Genomic DNA, 17974 nt, shown 5'->3' with positions numbered 1-17974 from the left:
TTTGAAGCCACCAATATATGTGCATGTCATTGATTATTGATGAGTTGTGTTCTCTGATTTGGTTCATACATGAAATCAAGGTAACTTCTAACTTATAAATGAGAAGTGTTTTAATTATTAACATTCAATGAAATTTCTCATGAACTCATATTGTGACTCAGGTTCCACGAGGTATTATTAAATATGTTCAAGGTGTGAGCGAGACAGGAAAAGTAAATCCCACAGACATACATTTCTATGGTGGCTCTGAGAGCTCAACACACTGCAACTTAAGAAAACACATGCAAACAGACAAACACAAGCAAAGGAAGAAAACAAAGTTTGACAACACAACACAACACACTACAGAAACGCACTGCAGTTATGTTCACCCAGAGAACATAACATACTGTATGCTCCTCACTGTGTTTGTCTTCTCCTAATCTGATTCCATGATAAACTTTGAAAGCATGAGAGATTTAATATATTCACCATAACTCCTGCACACAGTCAGGGCTGAATTCATTTTGAATGCAACGTATAATTCGTTTTCTTTTGCATGATTTAGTTTAATCATATACGCCATTAAACATCACTTTTATCATGATTTAATAAAAAAAAAAAAAAAATATTCAAACTAGTTTGCTGTAGCTGCGTCCGTATTGCCAACAGAGGCGGAGTCCTTTATATAATTTCTCTGGAAATGTATAAAGATTAGAGGCATAAAGAGAACACGTTGCTTAACAATTGCAGCATAAAAACAGGTCGTAAAAAGGTCGTAAAACATCAACAACGTTTATGAATCAATTTCCGAGTGAGACTCTCAGTAAAAGTGATAAAGATTAATAAATAAACTTTATCAGAGTCATCGCACAAAGAGGTTGTGCAAACATTGGGTCAGAATTGGGTCGGTTTAGTTTTTTTCAACTGGTGCCAGTTGGACTATAACGTTGTTTTGTTCCCAGCAGTCAGTGGCTTATTGCCCAGTCACACACACACATACACTGTATAAATACTGGTGTACGTGTTCCTCTACTGACCACTCAACCTCCAGGTTCACATTCTCTGCTTCCACATCTTCTCATCTCTCAGGTATTTTGCATTTATAATTCCATCTGATTTGACGTTTTGGGGATTTTTCTCCATCACACACTGTGAGAGAATGTTTGTTATGATTTGGAACCATATACAAATAATATTGAGTTTGGTTCAATCCCAACTCATCTGGTGGGTCTCTGGGTCTTGGCACATTTTGTTCTGCAAAAAATTGAAATACGATCAAGCAGCAATCAGGTGCATTTCTGTTCAGATTTGAAAATATATGTCTAAAAACCTTTTTTTGTTCATTACAGGAAAACTGTACATCCTCAACCATGGGAAACAACAACAGCAATCAGCACAACCAAAGCGGCAACTTCATTGGCAACATATACCTTAGATCAGTCCAACGCTCAATCGACATCTCAGGCGATGTGCAGCTGTTCCGGACTCTGAGCCGTGCAAACCCATCGGGGAATATGTTGGTGTCTCCGCTGAGCATCACTTCAGCTCTGGCTATGGTCTACCTGGGAGCCCGAGGAGACACAGCTGATCAAATGGCCCAGGTACATCACACCATGTCTCTGTTACCGGTCATTCAGTGAGTCAGAGCTGTGGGACCAGTTGGTTATGGTGGAGCAGACTGAACAGTGTTTCTAAACCATCTGTTCTTCTGACTCTAGATGAATCCCCTGACACAAGGTCCAGTATGTGCTGCTCTCTGACAGCAGGACATTGATCTGACAGTTCAGTTCATTAAACCAGTTTGCTTTATAACAGAAGAACAAGTTTTACAGTTTCTTACTTGTATCTTATTTTCGTCTCATCTATTAATGACCTCAGTGTTAAAAATGTGCAGATTTTAATCTGCAGTGTCTCACTCGGGTTTCTACAGAAGAAATCTCTATGAACAGATTCTGTGAGTGAATATGTAGAACTGCAGGTGAGAGATGAGATTCTTTCGCCTTCTGATTTCTACATTTGACAGATATTTTACAAGTGGGCTGGCAGGAAAACTTCCAGAAAATGTTCTGAGGAACTGACTCTGAGATTAGCTTCTTCACCTACAGACCCTGGACTCTTAGGTGCATAGCATTTAAATGTCATGTGTTCATCCAAACTTCCACACAGGCCCTGTCATTCCAACATGGTGAAGCCGTCCACGCCGAATTCAAGAAGCTGATCGAAGACATCAACTCACCATCGAAATCATACATTCTGAAAACAGCCAATCGTCTGTATGGGGAGAAAACCGCAATGTTCCTACCTGTAAGTTTTAATTTTCCACTTATCATAGCAGAAATTGATACTTAAATAGATCTTTTATTTTTTACTTCCTTGAAAGTATAAGATGATATCTGTTCTCTGCAGCGATTCCTGGAAGAGACGCGTAAGTACTACCAGGCCGACCTGAAGACTGTGGATTTCATCGGGGCCGTGGAGGCGAGCAGAAAGGAGATCAACACCTGGGTCGAGCAGCAGACAGACAGTACGACTTTACACCTGAATTCAATGAAAAAGGGAATAAATCTTTCTACATTGTTCTGAATTCTCAGGTTTTCTGTTACATTTCAGATAAAATAAAAGATCTCCTGAAGACAGTCTCTGAAGGTACGAGGCTGGTTCTGGTCAATGCCATCTACTTTAAGGGAAACTGGAAGAACCGCTTTGATGAAGCAGCAACCAAAGAGATGCCCTTTAAAGTCAGCCCGGTAAAAAAATCACAATTTAGCATGTTGTGTATTGTGTGTACTTTGATTTATGGTTATTACATTCTATGTCCCTTAGCTCCTCAAACTAGAGAATATCGTAATTTCACTTAAACTTACAATGGGATTTGTTAGAAACTTGATCCAAACTGTTCAGCTGATTGTGCTTCTGTGTGTCAGACTGAGAGCAAACCAGTCCAGATGATGTTCCAGAAGAAGAATCTGCCCTACAACTCCATCGATGATCTGCAGATCCTGGAGCTGCCATATGAGAAGGAGGAGCTCAGCATGTTCATCCTGTTGCCTAAACAGTCCACAGACGGCTCCGACCCTCTGCTGAAGGTACACAGAGACACAATAGATTGAGAAGCTCAGATCAAACCTGCTGCTCACTCCCTGTCGAGCACCTAACAGCAGACAGACAAAGATGGAGACCAGCTGGTGAAGGAAGTTGAACATCTATGCACTAAAAAGCCAGATATTTCCCTCAGGAGTTGGTAGAGACCAAACTGGTGAAACTACTACATGTGTATAATATGCATCTTACAACTGACCAGCCTGTGCAATGATATTTGTCTTTAACAGACACTGTGTTTACTAAACAACTGAAGTTTAGCTAAAAGGAGGCAACAGCAACTCAGTCGATGACTGTTGTTTTAGGGGGTGGAACATACAACAAGATGGAGAATATCCCTTGTAGGTTCTACAAGATGCTACAGATGTTTCAGCCTTTTAATCACAAGACATCCTCTTCTTAGTTTTTAGAGATGTGATAAAATGTATTTGCTCTGTTCCAGCTGGAGATGGAGCTGACGCTGGAGAGGCTGAATGAATGGACTGACAGGAAAAACATGTTAGTCCACTCAGAGATCCACGTTCACCTGCCAAAGTTCAAGCTGGAGGAGGACTACGACCTGAAGAAGCCTCTGTCCGAGCTGGGCATGACGGACGTGTTCTCCTCGTCACAGGCCGACCTGTCTGGCATGAACGGCGGAAGAGATCTCTTTGTGTCTGAGGTGGTACACAAGGCCTTCATGGAGGTGAACGAGGAGGGCACGGAGGCCGCGGCGGCCACAGCCGTGGTCACTGTTGGTAGCTGTGGGCCGAGTGTGCATATGGATCTGCTGTTCACAGCAGACCACCCCTTCCTCTTCTTCATCAGGCACAATAACACCAAGTCCATCCTCTTCCTCGGCAGGTTCTCATCTCCTCAGTAGACAGAAACAGGAGAGGAAGATATTCACATAAGGGCTTAATCCTTTAAATGTGAGCTTTATTTTCTGGGCTTTATGCTAATTAGCTTGTTTTTTTCTTCTGTTTTAGCACTGAAATTAAAGAGGAAGATATTAATTGATGAAAAGGGCTTAATCCTTTAAATCTGGGCTTTATTTTCTGGAATTTATGCTAATAAGCTGCATTTTTTTCTTCAGTTTTTGCACTGAAATTGAAGAGGAAGATATTAATTAATAAAGAATATTTTTGATCCAACAATGATTTGTGTGTTGATTTTGGAAAGACAATTTCTGGAGTTTGTGTTTCACATGTGAAGAAGCAGCAGGAGATCGTCCGGGTCAGACTCGTTCACAACGATAGAAGCTGTCCAATATTGAATATGGTTAAAATGGTTCTAATAAGTAAGATATTAATGTGCAGTATAATTCCTGCTGTGACAGAATTACGTAACATATAAACCAAAGAAAGAATAATGATGATCAAGTGAACCACCTTACTTTGTAATCAGAAAGTATTCATGCAGTTTAAAGCAAAATTAAAAACTGAAAAGCAATAGTATAAATTGCACCAAAGCCCACTTCAGAAAAAGGTGGCCAGAATGTTTCTGTGCTGTTTGTTATTCATCACTGTCACTCTCATTGTTTTATGACCTGAAAATACACATTAAAACAAAGAAGAAGACAAAACAGTCCCATGACTTCTGATTTCCTAACTGTGTCAACTCCCCTTCCTATAGAATGAACTTCTCCATTTGCTCATATAGAGGAAATGGAAGAAGTAGATAAACTGCCTTAACAAGCTCTTATGAACGGAAATAAATACAACTGCATAAAACAAATCAAAAGGCATCAAATAGAAAAAATGTAGACAGACAACGGGGTCAGCACCGGGTCACACAATGTAGATATTAAAACACACTTATACATTTCTTATACAGTTAAATAGTTTATCATTGAATGGCCCCTGAGTGGTGACTCTATATCTACACTCACTGTTTCCTAAGTACCTTAATTAAAAGTGGAAGCACAGGTTCAGGTGATGGGCTCATTTAAGGAAGCTGTGAATGGACGATGCTGCAATCAAACAAAACACTGCAGATTATTTTGATACACCTCTGGATCCTTGTTATTCAAAACAAAATCATTTGACTTGAGGGCAATAAAACAAAATGAGCTGAAGTCACATTATGTCCCAGCTCCAGAGACATGAAGACGTCTGTATCAAACATTGCTAAAGGCATCCCCTCTCTCTTGTGAGCATTGTCTGGCACCAGAGAGATTATAGTGTGTAATTGTTCTTAGTAATAGATACGTTGCAGAAAGTATCCAGGAAATAAAAGAATAAAGTTACTGGAGGGGTGTGAAAGTAAAATGAGCAGATTGACATTTTTCAAGAAACAGGGCTGATGGGACATGTTTAAAATTACTGACAAAGAACAAAAAAACTAGCATTTTTTAAAAATGAATTAAAAGTATTAAAATTCAAAGATCTGCTCGACTTCAGAATGAAAAAAACAAATCAACGACTACTGAACTGTATCCAACACGAAGCTCGTGTGTTTTGAATCTCTTCTTACAGCCTCTCGAGCATGACTCGTCTAATTTGGATTTCTTTCAGCTGAGTTTTGAGATTCTCTTGTTTTTCTCATTTATATCAATCCATCATGTCTGAAACAAATATTTATATTCTTTCAGTGTCAGTTGTCATGTTCCTGATTTGGTTGTAATTCTGCATCGAATCAGAGAAGATGATGTCACTGCATAATGTTCCAAATCAGATTTCTTTTCTTTCTGAACCCACGGGGGGGGAATTAATTTGAAGCTCACCCTGTTCACACAAACAACATGTTGTTTGTTGTGGTTTGTTGTGGTGTGTTGTGGTTTGTTGTGGTTTGTTGTAGTTTGTTGTGGTTTGTTGTGGCGAGATGAAGCTTCATGAAGATTTGAATCTTTCCCTCCAATTGGTTCGCTCAAGTGCCGAAGCTTCATGGCGCTTCATCTGCTCTACTGCGCCATCAAGTGGACATTGAATGCAAATGTAATTATAATGACACCATGGATTTGGTGTGTGACGCTTTGAATTGAATAAATGAATGAATGATATTTGTGATGCCAATAAATAAATTATGAACTTATGAATATGGTGTTTGTCTTTATGATACAATGGCGGGGTCAAAAGGGAAAGTGGAAACAAATTGGTGAGAGGGTTACTTGGTTTGGGACTGTGCTTATGTGTGTGGAGACAAAATGTAACACGTGCAAAAGGGAAAACAGTTTATTTACATTTATTTTTATTGAAAAACAACAGCTTCTCAACAGTGCTGGGTTTCGGGCGGTTTCTTTTTTTTATAAATAATTTGGCCTGCTTTAGAAAAGATCCTTTCACAGGGCACAGATGAAGCTGGGGTACAAAGAAAAGATACCGCAAGTTTGTACAAGTTAGGAAATGAATAATTTGCCCCTCCCCCCAATATATTGCAAGCAAACGCGCAATAAAGTCCTAAGTCCGCAAAATGCGATCCATTTCCTGAATCAGTCACGTGGTTAGAAAACTATTTCAAAGGTTGGATTTCCATGTCATTGCAAACTGGAATCCATAAACACCCTCTTAAACATGAAGTTTTATATATATATATTGTATGCTGTTTCCTGCACCTGTAAAACCAGGTTTGGTGGACATGTGGGATATATCTGTATATGAAGACATCTACCATAAGGGTTTTTAACAGACTTGCATGTTAATATTATGAATGCATATTGAGTCAAAGTTGCATCAGGTCAAATGGAGACAAACTAAAAAGTGTAAATGGAAAGAACAAGTGTTAATGATTGAGCTTGATTTCTTATCATTACTTCAATGAAACTTCACTCGGTTATTGTACAACTCATAGGACAAGTTATAACCACCCCCCATGAGCTAAATCCAATGAGCCCTTAGTTCTAACATGTTTGTTTTCTTTCACCCATAGACATCAGTGTAACATTGTCTTTCTACCATGAAAGACTTGATACACAAGCTCCCCTGTGCATTTAGTACCACCACTGCTGCATCATCTTGGTTTAAATGGAAAGGAAAAGCTGCCGGCTCCCGACACCTCATTACAACTGTACACACTTGTCGACATGAAAGAATTTTTGTGTTAACAGCCTTCAATTTGCCACAGTGTCATACTTGATACCTCGACTAGATGGCATTAAAGGAAGAAATATTTAAAATCATAAAGTGGCTTTAATTTACTGCATTTTAAATCATTTCTGCACCAATGACTCCCAGTGCTCAGGGGCATTATGTTACTTGGGATATCTGTCCGTCCCATTCTATTGAACACGTTATATCAAGACCTCCTTCAGGCGATTTTTCCAAATGTGTTACAAAGGTCAATTGGCACAAGATGGATGTGACCTCACAAATGCATTTTGTCCTTGTGACCACACCCACTTGTGATCCACTGTGCAGTGGGGTATAAATAACCACTAGATGGTAGTGCAAGCATGATTATCAGTTGCTAATGAATAAATTCCAACTTTTCAGTAGCCCACCCAAGTGTTGGATGTCAAATAGTTTGATACCCTGGTTGTAGAGAAATGTTTTGAACATTAAACTTAAAAAAAAGAAAGATCTGTATTTACCCAAGAAAAAAAAATTTATGCACAGACCGACTGAACACATGGTTGAGTGACGTTTTGACCTTTATCTCCTGGTTTGCATTTAGCCTTTGTGTTGTAGGATTTCATAAGTGTGTATAAGTTTACAGAAGTTCTTTTTTGAACTGACACAAGTTCTGGCAAAGCTCTCATAGCATCGATGTGTCACCAGCTGTTCTTTAGCTCTGCCAGTTTTAAATTCTCTGAGGTATTCGGTAGATGAAGCTGATAGGCTGGAAGAATTTGCTTGCATCTCACATTTCTGTGTCCTGCCTCCTGTCACTTCTGTTGTCATGCACACGGGTTCCAGTTGTTCCAGTTCTGGATCAGCAGGAGACAAACTGTTTTATTTGACTGTGAAGTCATAAACCTGTTTATTTGTCATACAGTTGTTGGCATGTTTGTGTGGCATCAACTTTGCCTGAGAAGGAAACTGTGGGCACGGTGGTTGGTTCTTATCAGTCCTGACTGAGGTGTCAGGTGTGAATTTTGCAAACCTCTACACTGTCAAGAACTCTATATCCTTCCACTTTGCTAACTATCTATATGGTAATTTTGGTTATAGTTATTCATTTAATACTTAATAAGATTTCCAAATTCATAGTAAGTACTTTTATGAGACTTAATCAATAAATTGGCTATCTTTTTCCTTCCTTTGAAGGGTGGTGCCCCGAGGTTGTTTTAATCAATTAGAGTTATTATTTAATATTAATATTCAATATTTGTTCTAATAAACTAATTTATTGCATGTTGAAAGGCCCAACATTTAATGCTGTCACATTTATTGCATCAATTGCACAACACCGTCCATGCAGACAGTCAGATCTCCTAGTTTCATCTGCAGCTCTGCAGATACCCTCAGGTGGTATTCACTACCGCCCTCTCTCTCACGGGAGAACTTTTCCTTCACTCTTTATTCCGTGTACCTGTCGCTCTGAATCTGATGCTCGTTATAGCGACATTTATGTGCGATCATGTGCACCCCCGCTACTGCCATAGATTGAAAAGAAGCTGAAACAAACTGCCTGAATCCATCCATTTATTTTGAGAGGCACCAAGAGACAGATGCTAACTAAGAGACAGACAAACAAAGTAAAAGCACCGTCTTGTAGGTGTCCTCTGGAAACACTTCCGTGGTCGTTTTCTGTATTTGGAGGGTGAGCTCTCGGTGCGATGAGCCCTCAGGGCCACCGTACCTTTCAGAGTTTCACAGGACGAACCTCATTCCTACTCTGCATCAAGCTCACACACATGTCGAAGATTTCAATGTAAGTGTAACTTCCATACATTATCTATCATGACCCAGCTGTTACCTCCAATGTGCACGGGTAAATGAGAAACCCACAGCTGGAAAATATTCAACAGATTATGGTTTTCCGTAAAAATAAAGGAATAAATTAAATGCGTTTAGTTTGTGGCACCCAGAGAACATAACATTCTGCATGCTCCTCACTGTGTTTGTCTTCTCCTAACCTTATTCCATTACAAATTATGAAAGCATGAAAAATTTCATATTTCCACCATAACTCCTACACACGGTCAGTGCTGAATTCATTTTGACTGCAACGTATAATTCATTTTCTTTTGAATGATTCGATTTAATCGTATACACCAGGGGTCTTCCACTAAAATTACAAGACATCAACCCTCCTCCTCTTCTGGGGTCTGGGTAATTAGAGCCATACAAATAAGGTCTCTGACTAAATCATTTTAATTAACATTTGCATTGCGAGGTTGCTTTTGTCTCAATACAAAATCATACACAAACTGGAAAAAATACAACCTGGCAAAAATACAACGCCTATTCTAGTCAAACATGAAAAAAAATGCAATAAACATTCTGTCTTGGAGTTTGTATATAGGCCTACATTCCTTTTAACAATCCAAGATGAAACATACAAAAAGACAAATGTAAAGTGCTTCAGGTTGAACTGGACGACTCAGTGTTGTTCTCAAACAGGAATGTTATTGTAAGAGAATGTAAGTATTGAGCGGAATTTGGCCTTTATGATGTTAAGTGTTGAGAATGCGGAGTCGCAACCTATATGGAGCCAAGGAGGACCTGCTCTTCCAGCCTGAAGTCAACAAAACCATCACTGAAGTTTCCAATCAGTTTGTGTATGAACTCAAAATGAGAAGAAATATCTCTCTCACCCTGAATTTGCTTCATTGCTTGAAAAGGTGTAAAGTTGGGCTCTTGGAGATCCACTTTGAAGATCTCCAACTTCCGCTGGAGAGACGGGACTGCTGCCACCCAATCACACTCAGAGCTGATCTCGCCCTGCAGCTTTGAGTTGAGGTAATTAAGGTGTGAGGTTATGTCAACAGTCTGACAGCACAGTGCAGCAGTCGGTCGTTTGCACCAACTTCCGTCTGGAATTCTGGAAGGAGGCGATGTTGATTTGATGACGATGCCCTGAGATAAGTTTCATCACAGTATTCATAACCTCTGCATACTGTTCTGAAAGAGTAGAGCACAGAACAGACTGTGGATCATCACTGATCTGAGGTCTCACTCGAGTTACAGCTCCTTGTTCTTTACCCATCATAGAGGGAGCTCCATCGGTGGTGATGGACAAATCGTTCATACTGATACCTCTCTGTGTTAACATTTCTTTCATAGTGAAGTATATGTCTTCCCCTCTGGTGTGCGTTGTAGGTGCTGTGTTGCCTAAAATGTGACACGTCTCTCTGGTTACACTTTGTCACAGTCATCGCACAAAGAGGAGGTGCAAACATTTCATCATAATTTGTTTGGTTGTGTTTTTTTCCACTGGTGCACAGTTGGCCTATAAAAGTGTTGTGTTCCCAGCAGTCAGTGGCTTGTGTCCCGTGCCACTCCCACACTGAATAAATACTGGTGTACGTGTTCCTCTCCTGACGGCTCAACCTCCTGGTTCACATTCTCTGCTTCCACTTCTTCTCATCTCTCAGGTATTTCGCGTTTATAATTCTATCTGATTTGACGTGTTGGGGATTTTAACCGTGTTATGTTCCTCTTCTTCATCAGGCACAATAAAACCAAGTCCTTCCTCGGCAGGTTCTCGTCTCCTCAGTAAACAATAGAAGCTGTCGTATATTGAATATGTTTAAAATGGTTCTAATAAGTAATATGTTAATGTGCAGTATATTTCCTGCTGTGACAGAGTTACGTAACATATAAACCAACGATAATCCAAGGACAGAATAATGATGATGAAGATGTGAACCAGTATAGTTTGTAATCAGAAAGTATTCATGCAGTTTATAGCAGAATTAAAAACTGAAAAGCAATAGTATAGATTGCGCTAAAGCCCACTTCAGAAAAGGTGGCCCAAATGTTTCTGTGCTGTTTGTTATTCAACACTGTGTCACTCTCTATTGTTTTATGACCTGAAACTACATATAAAAACAAAGAAGAAGACAAAACAGTCCCATGACTTCTGATTTCCTAACTGTGTCAACTCCCCTTCCTATAGAAGGAACTTTAGGTCTTGTTTCCCTTTGCTGAGTTATCATGAGGGGCATTGTGTATCACTCCTGCTACTGATGAAAGATCCATGTTTAGTGATATTTACAGAATGTTTTAGTGGTTAACTTTGGTTTATTAATGTTCTAAGGCAGACACAAGAGGCACTTGTTTATTCTGTTGTGTTTATTCTTTGTTGTCTCTAGAAGTTCAGATGCACTAGTCCAATACTATTTGAACCTCAGCATCTGGGGTTCGGAATTTGTAAAAGTATACATTATATGTATATTGTTGTTATCATTTTTCAGTCAGTTGAAATAAATCCTGAAGAGAACAATTTTTTTGTTGTTTTGTGTCTGTATAGGCCTAATATAAAAAGCTCTTATAATTTTGAATTTTTGGTACTTGTACTTTTACTTTTGGTAATTAAGTACATTTCAACACCAGATCCTGATGAGCCAGATCCTTTTGATGAGCTACTTTAGTCATTTTCTGTCTGCAGATTTTACTTTTACCACTTTCAGGTACGATATCTGTACTTTTACTCAAGTATGGCTTTCAAGTACTTTATACACCACTGCAGTTGACGCCAATCAAGTACAATATGAGAACTTAATAAACTTGAGAGTTTTGAAGTTGAAGTAAAACCAATGGAAAACATTCAACTGAAAACTTAGGAGTCTGGGAGGCTATGAAGTTGGATTTAGGTGTCTACAAGTTTGTCATTGAAGCAAGTTAGTTATATTTGAAACCACTGTCTTAAAAACACAGGTGTCTGTTTGTGACGAGGAAACAAGTTCTACAGGTTTGATATATTAGTCCTAAAGCTCTGGGCCACTGTTTGCTCTGTGTGTGTGTGTGTGTGTGTGTGTGTGTGTGTGTGTGTGTTACGGATAATGATGAATGGCTTCTCTCTTGGCCCATGTCCCATCCTTCCATTGAGCTGTGTTGAAATCTGAGTTGATTTGAATATTATTTCACAGACGAGGTGGAGCTATTAGAGGTGATCATTGTGTATCTGTAAGGAGTAATTAAAATAGACAGAATGTCCCTTCACACCTGAACGTGAAAGAAGGGGGGGGGGGGGGGGGGGGGTAAGGGAGGTGATAAGTTGGACACACCTGTGTGCCTAAAAGAGGAGTGAGAGTAACTGAAGGGAGGAGATGAGCTCCTGCATGTGTCAATAGATGTGAGTGTGTGAACCGAGTGAAAAGTAAAATCCCAGGAGATAAGACAAAGAACAAGGTCCTCGTGGAGGAGGCGAGCACAGTTAGTTCACATTTATCGCAGGTCAGCAAAGGTCATTTTGGCAGTTACACAAGCAGACATGGTCATACGTGAAAAGAGATATATATAAATAAGTGTCTTTTCCATTACAAAAGATAGACCACTTTCTGGACATGTGTGTTAAAATGGTTAATGGTTTTATATTTATATAGCAGTTTTCTAGTCTCGATGACTCAAAGCGCTTTACAGTACAGTTTTACATTCACCCATTCACACACACATTCATACAGTGCATCTATTCGCAGCACTTTGTTATTCTATGGGAAGCCATTCGGGGTTCAGCATCTTGCCCAAGGACACTTCGGCATGCAGATGGGTCAGACTGGGGATCGAACTGCCGACCTTCAGGTTGGAGGACGACCACTCTATCCCTCAACCACAGCCTCACGAAGAAAACTGACAACAATCTGAGGGAGTTGATCCAAGAACCAGCTGGTTTCTCACAATCTTCCTCGACAAAGAGGCAAATGAGCTGATCCCTGGAGCCCGATGAAGAGGATCAAAAATCTGTCTGACCTGCTCGGATTGGGCCCTGATCTTCTCTGTTCCTGTTACTTTGGATTTGAATATTATAATTGAATACTAATTGATTTACTGAATTGATTGTTCATGATTACTTCTCCTTTAAAGAGGACATATTATGAAAATTCCACTTTTGTAGTGCTTCTACACGTTAATTTGGGTATCTGGCATGTCTACCTTCACAAAAACTCTGGAATAAAACAACTCCCGCGATTTGTTGTGGTTCCTCTATTTCAGAAACGATATGCTAGAGTGCGTTGAATGGGATTACGACCCCTGCGAGATAACCGGGCCGGTGGAGCCTGGCTAGCGTTAGCTCGCTGCTGATACCCGTCAGACATTTAAGTGGCCATATAAACAAGGGACCCTCAAAACAGGTCAATCAGAGAAGGGCTGTTTTAGAAAGGGTAAAAAGGGTGCTGTTTTAAATGATCCTTGTGGTATTTTGACCAAAATATGTTACAGACATTTCATTAAGACACCAAGGAATCATATCAACTGTGGTGAAAGGGGCATAATATGTCCCCTTTAATACCTTTTTGTAACCTGGGTAATCCGGGTTAGCTCTCTGACAATTGTGTCTCGTCTTGTATGTCACTAAAGGTTTCTTTGTTCCATTTGTGTCCAGGTTAATCGCGCCATGTCAATGAAGGTGTTGGTGACTGGGGGGTCTGGCCTGGTGGGCAGGGCCATACAGCATGTGGTCAAAGAGGAGCGAGGAGACAAGGAGGGGGAAGAATGGATATTCCTCTCGTCCAAAGACGCCGACCTCATGTGAGACTCATGCCTCTGGTCTCACCTCACCTTACTGTACTCACCTTACTGTACCTTACCTCACCTTAATGTACCTTACCTCACCTTACTGTGCTCACCTTACTGTACCTCACCTCACCTTACTGTACCTTACCTCACCTTACTGTACCTTACCTCACCTTACTGTACCTCACCTTACTGTGCTCACCTTACCTTACTGTACCTTACCCCACCTCACCTTACTGTACCTCACCTTACTGTACCTTACCTTATCTTACTGTACCTTGCCTCACCTTACTGTACCTCACCTCATCTCACTGTACCTCACCTTACTGTACCTCACTTCATCTTACTGTACCTCACCGCACCTTACTGTACCTCACCTCATATTACTGTGCCTCACCTCATCTTACTGTACCTCACCTCATCTGACTGTACCTCACCGCACCTTACTGTACCTCACCTCATATTACTGTGCCTCACCTCATCTTACTTTACCTCACCTAATCTTACTGTACCTCATCTTACTGTACCTCACGTCATCTTACTTTACCTCACCTAATCTTACTTTACCTCACCTCATCTTACTTTACCTCACCTAATCTTACTGTACCTCATCTTACTGTACCTCACCTCATCTTACTGTACCTCACCTCACCTTGCTGTGCCTCGCCTCAGCTCTCCTTACTGTACCTCACCTTACTGTACCTCACCTCATCTTACTGTACCTCACCTTACTGTACCTCACCTCATCTTATTGTACCTCATCTTACTGTGCCTCTCCTCATCTTACTGTGCCTCGCCTCACCTTACTCTACCTCACCTCATCTTACTGTACCTCATCTTACTGTACCTCACCTCATCGTACTGTACCTCATCTTACTGTGCCTCACCTCATCTTACTGTACCTCACCTCATCTTATTGTACCTCATCTTACTGTGCCTCTCCTCATCTTACTGTGCCTGGCCTCACCTTACTCTACCTCACCTCATCTTACTGTACCTCATCTTACTATACCTCACCTCATCTTACTGTACCTCACCTGAACTTCACTTAACTCTATTCAGGAACATTGAAGAGACACGGGCGGTGTTTAAGAAGCATCGGCCAACCCATGTCATCCACCTGGCTGCTCTGGTTGGAGGTCTTTACAAGAACATGAACTCCAACCTGGACTTTTGGGTATGAGGGAGTTCCTCTTCTGCTTTCACCACTCATAAATTCTCCGCGTTACCGAAGACGTGCTGGTGGTAAATTTGTGATATGGTTATCCAGTAATCGGTTACTTTCAGATTTGACACTGATATGTCTGCTCTCTCTAGAGGATCAACATCCACATCAATGACAACGTGCTGCTTGTAGCCCATGAACTGGGTGTTGTGAAGGTGGTGTCCTGCCTATCCACCTGCATCTTTCCAGATAAGACCACCTATCCTATCGATGAGACCATGGTAAGAGGCTGATGGAGTCAGACTGCACCACACCTTTGTGTTTTGAACATGCTCACAAACTTTTTTTGGTTTCCTTTGTACCAGATCCATAATGGTCCACCTCATGAGTCCAACTTTGGTTACTCCTATGCAAAGAGAATGCTTGATATTCACAACAGGTACGTGAACTCTGGTGACAGCCGGTGGACGGAGGCATCATGTTTTCGGATTGTACGTCCATCCCTTTGTTACAAACACAATATCTAAAAAATGCTTTGACGGATATTCTTAAAAATTAGGTTCAAATAATGAGATTTGGGGGTTGCCTTGTGAAAACGATATCTCAGCAACACCCTTCAGAAAATCCTCTCGAATTACGAGCAAACTTTCACTTGAGCTCATGGATGAAACAATTTGAATATGGGGGTCAAAGGTCAAGGTCACAGTGACCTTACCAAACACATTTGTGGAATAATGAACACAATTTATCAGCAACATCTAGTTCTGGGCTGCTTGCTTCTCTGTGTGGATGTTCTCCCCTGTCCCTGTTTTCTCCACATACTCTTTAGTCAAATGACACAATGCATGTTGTGTAGCTGGAGACTGTAAAATGCCTGTAGGTGTGAATGGTTGTTTGTCTCTTTGTCTCTATGCAAATTAGCATGCAAAGCTTTCGTTTGTGTTTGTCCACCGAGAGATGATGTTTTCATAAGATTTGATTATAGAACCATTTCCATGATTTGGTCCATTGAAGGACAAAGTGCGCTGAATGTGTGCATGTGTCTCCCAGGGCGTATTTCAAGGAGCACGGACGCGCCTACACTGCCGTGATCCCCACAAATGTGTTTGGTCCTCACGACAACTTCAACATGGAAGACGGTCACGTGCTGCCAGGTCTCATCCACAAAGCGTACATTGCTAAAAGTAAGTCACAGTCTCATGCACATACTGTTTATAAAGACTGACAACAAAGACTAGAATGGACTCTCTTCCTCTGTTTTCAAAAATGTCTCTTGAATAAATATTATACATTTGGCACAGGATATGTAACCAGCTCGTGATGATTTAGATGAGCTTTTAGGTTTGTGTATTTGACAATGTTAGAATTTCAATCCTGAGCATCATGTTTTTTAAGTAAGGTTGCATTTATTTTCCATTTTTTTGATAACATTGTGTTTATCTGGTGCATCCCTATGACTAGGTATAAAGAATAGTCTGTAGATTCACTTAACTCTTACGTTTTGTTTTGCTCATTAGAGGAGGGTCAACCCTTCGTGGTCTGGGGCTCTGGCAAACCCAGAAGACAGTTCATCTACTCTTTGGACTTGGCTCGTCTCTTCCTATGGGTCCTGTGCGATTACCCAGAGTTCGACCCAATCATCCTCTCTGGTAAGTCGTCACACAGGACACGTTGGAAGATGCTGATGTTGAAGCTGAGAAGTTTAGTCACTGTGTTGTGTCTGTCGGTCGCAGTTGGAGAGGAAGACGAAGTGTCCATCAAGGAAGCAGCAGATGAAGTCATCCAGGCGATGGGCTTTGAAGGAGAAGTTCAAGTATCCTTTAAATCACTAGTTGACCCAAAGCTGTTCAACCTGAATCTGTTGTTTTTACATTAGTCTGGACTCTGGACTGATTTGTGACTGAACTGCCGCTGTAACAAATCCACAGAAATCTGTTTAGAATCCTTCATATTTTTAAAAGTTTCCTGCTGAATATTGGAGATAAACTCTGGTTTTTAAGACCTGTCAGTTCTTTTCATAGGAGATCAAACCCACTCAACAGAGTTACAGAGAACAGATGCTCAGGGTGAGGATTGAAAATGAAAATCCCTTATCATAGTTGCTGCAAGTTTAAGTTCTATGATGTCCAATTTAATGGATCACTAGCTTTGTGTTGCTCAGTCATCTTCAAATCTTAACCAGATATTAAGAAAGTTAAAGTGATCAATGCCTAAAAAGAAGGCAATCCCATAACATTTAGTTTTTTATTTTGGAAAATGTTTGACACTGTTAACGTATGAAATTTGTATAAAATTGACTTTGATATGAGACACATAAGGTGTATCCAGATTCAATCCTGTTTCCTTAACCTTGATGTGATAGTACGACACCAGTAGATCCGATGGCCAGTTCAAAAAGACTGCCAGCAATGCCAAGCTGAAGCGCTACCAGCCAAACTTCAAATTCACGCCCTTCAAACAAGGTGGGAGCAGTTTCTCAAATGGTAGTTTGTTTGTGGGTACGTGCTGCTGGATTGTCATCTGTTCTTTGTCTCCTCTGAATCCTCTTGTCACTTACAGCCATAAAGGAAACCTCCGATTGGTTCGTTGCCAATTACGACTCCGCCCGCAAGTGAGAAATGTCTTCAGTCCTCCACTGACTGAGAAGAGGAAGAGGCGTTAATCTGCTGTTTATTTTATTGTATGCTTTGTACATGCAAACACATTTAACACAGATCCTTCACACTCTTCTATATATAGATGGTCTTTGTAAGTAAATGTCTGCACCACAGTACTGGGTAAAGTTACACATTCTACTACCAATGTGTAGCATTTTATTTATGAGGTGCGAGTCATTTTATTGGGGAGTGGTTTGGGATTCAGAATTTTTAAATTGGTTTATTTAAATATATGTATAGGTTGCAGTGATTTTTTAATGTTTGGACTGAGGAAAATAAATTTGATATCAATGATCAAGCCTTCAAGTGTCCGGTGTGAATGTTAAGAGCTCCATCACATTGAGCGGCTGTGGCTTAGGAGGTAGAGCGGGTCGTACACTAGCCAGATTGTTCTCAATCATCCTCTCTAATCCAGTTATGAGTTCTTCCCTTATTTTCCCATTGAAATTGGAATTATAAAAATGTAGCCTATTACTTTATACCTATTTCCCTATCGCTTGTTTTTAAAGGCACAACAGCCTTCTCTCTCATGG

General features: G+C 40.5%; 2 protein-coding genes across 5 annotated transcripts; both read left to right on the top strand.

Moving 5' to 3' along the window:
* Nucleotides 1-986: 986 nt before the first annotated feature.
* LOC128447758 (GDP-L-fucose synthase) lies at nt 987-17742 on the top strand. Of its 4 annotated transcripts, none has more exons than XM_053430080.1 (11): nt 1056-1071; nt 12584-12686; nt 13489-13634; nt 14682-14796; nt 14937-15065; nt 15150-15223; nt 15835-15968; nt 16302-16433; nt 16518-16597; nt 17147-17246; nt 17344-17742. In XM_053430080.1, the coding sequence occupies exons 2-11, from the start codon at nt 12645-12647 to the stop codon at nt 17397-17399; spliced, it is 1008 nt and encodes a 335-aa protein (XP_053286055.1). In that variant the 5' UTR covers nt 1056-1071; nt 12584-12644; the 3' UTR covers nt 17400-17742. The 4 variants fall into 4 exon arrangements, with proteins under 4 accessions (XP_053286057.1, XP_053286055.1, XP_053286056.1 ...); XM_053430079.1 differs by lacking the exon at nt 1056-1071 and adding an exon at nt 10418-10537; XM_053430082.1 differs by lacking the exon at nt 12584-12686 and having other exon boundaries at nt 987-1071.
* LOC128448723 (leukocyte elastase inhibitor-like) lies at nt 1353-4421 on the top strand. The gene is made up of 6 exons (XM_053431496.1): nt 1353-1583; nt 2149-2286; nt 2389-2506; nt 2593-2729; nt 2907-3068; nt 3524-4421. Exons 1-6 carry the CDS (start codon nt 1353-1355, stop codon nt 3941-3943), a joined length of 1206 nt encoding a protein of 401 aa, XP_053287471.1. The 3' UTR covers nt 3944-4421.
* Nucleotides 17743-17974: the final 232 nt, after the last annotated feature.

Source organism: Pleuronectes platessa, chromosome 9 (assembly GCF_947347685.1).
Source record: "Pleuronectes platessa chromosome 9, fPlePla1.1, whole genome shotgun sequence".
Classification (NCBI taxonomy): Eukaryota; Metazoa; Chordata; class Actinopteri; order Pleuronectiformes; family Pleuronectidae; genus Pleuronectes; species Pleuronectes platessa.
The sequence above is the reverse complement of the archived record's forward strand: the minus strand, read 5'-3'. Positions and strand labels throughout refer to the sequence as shown.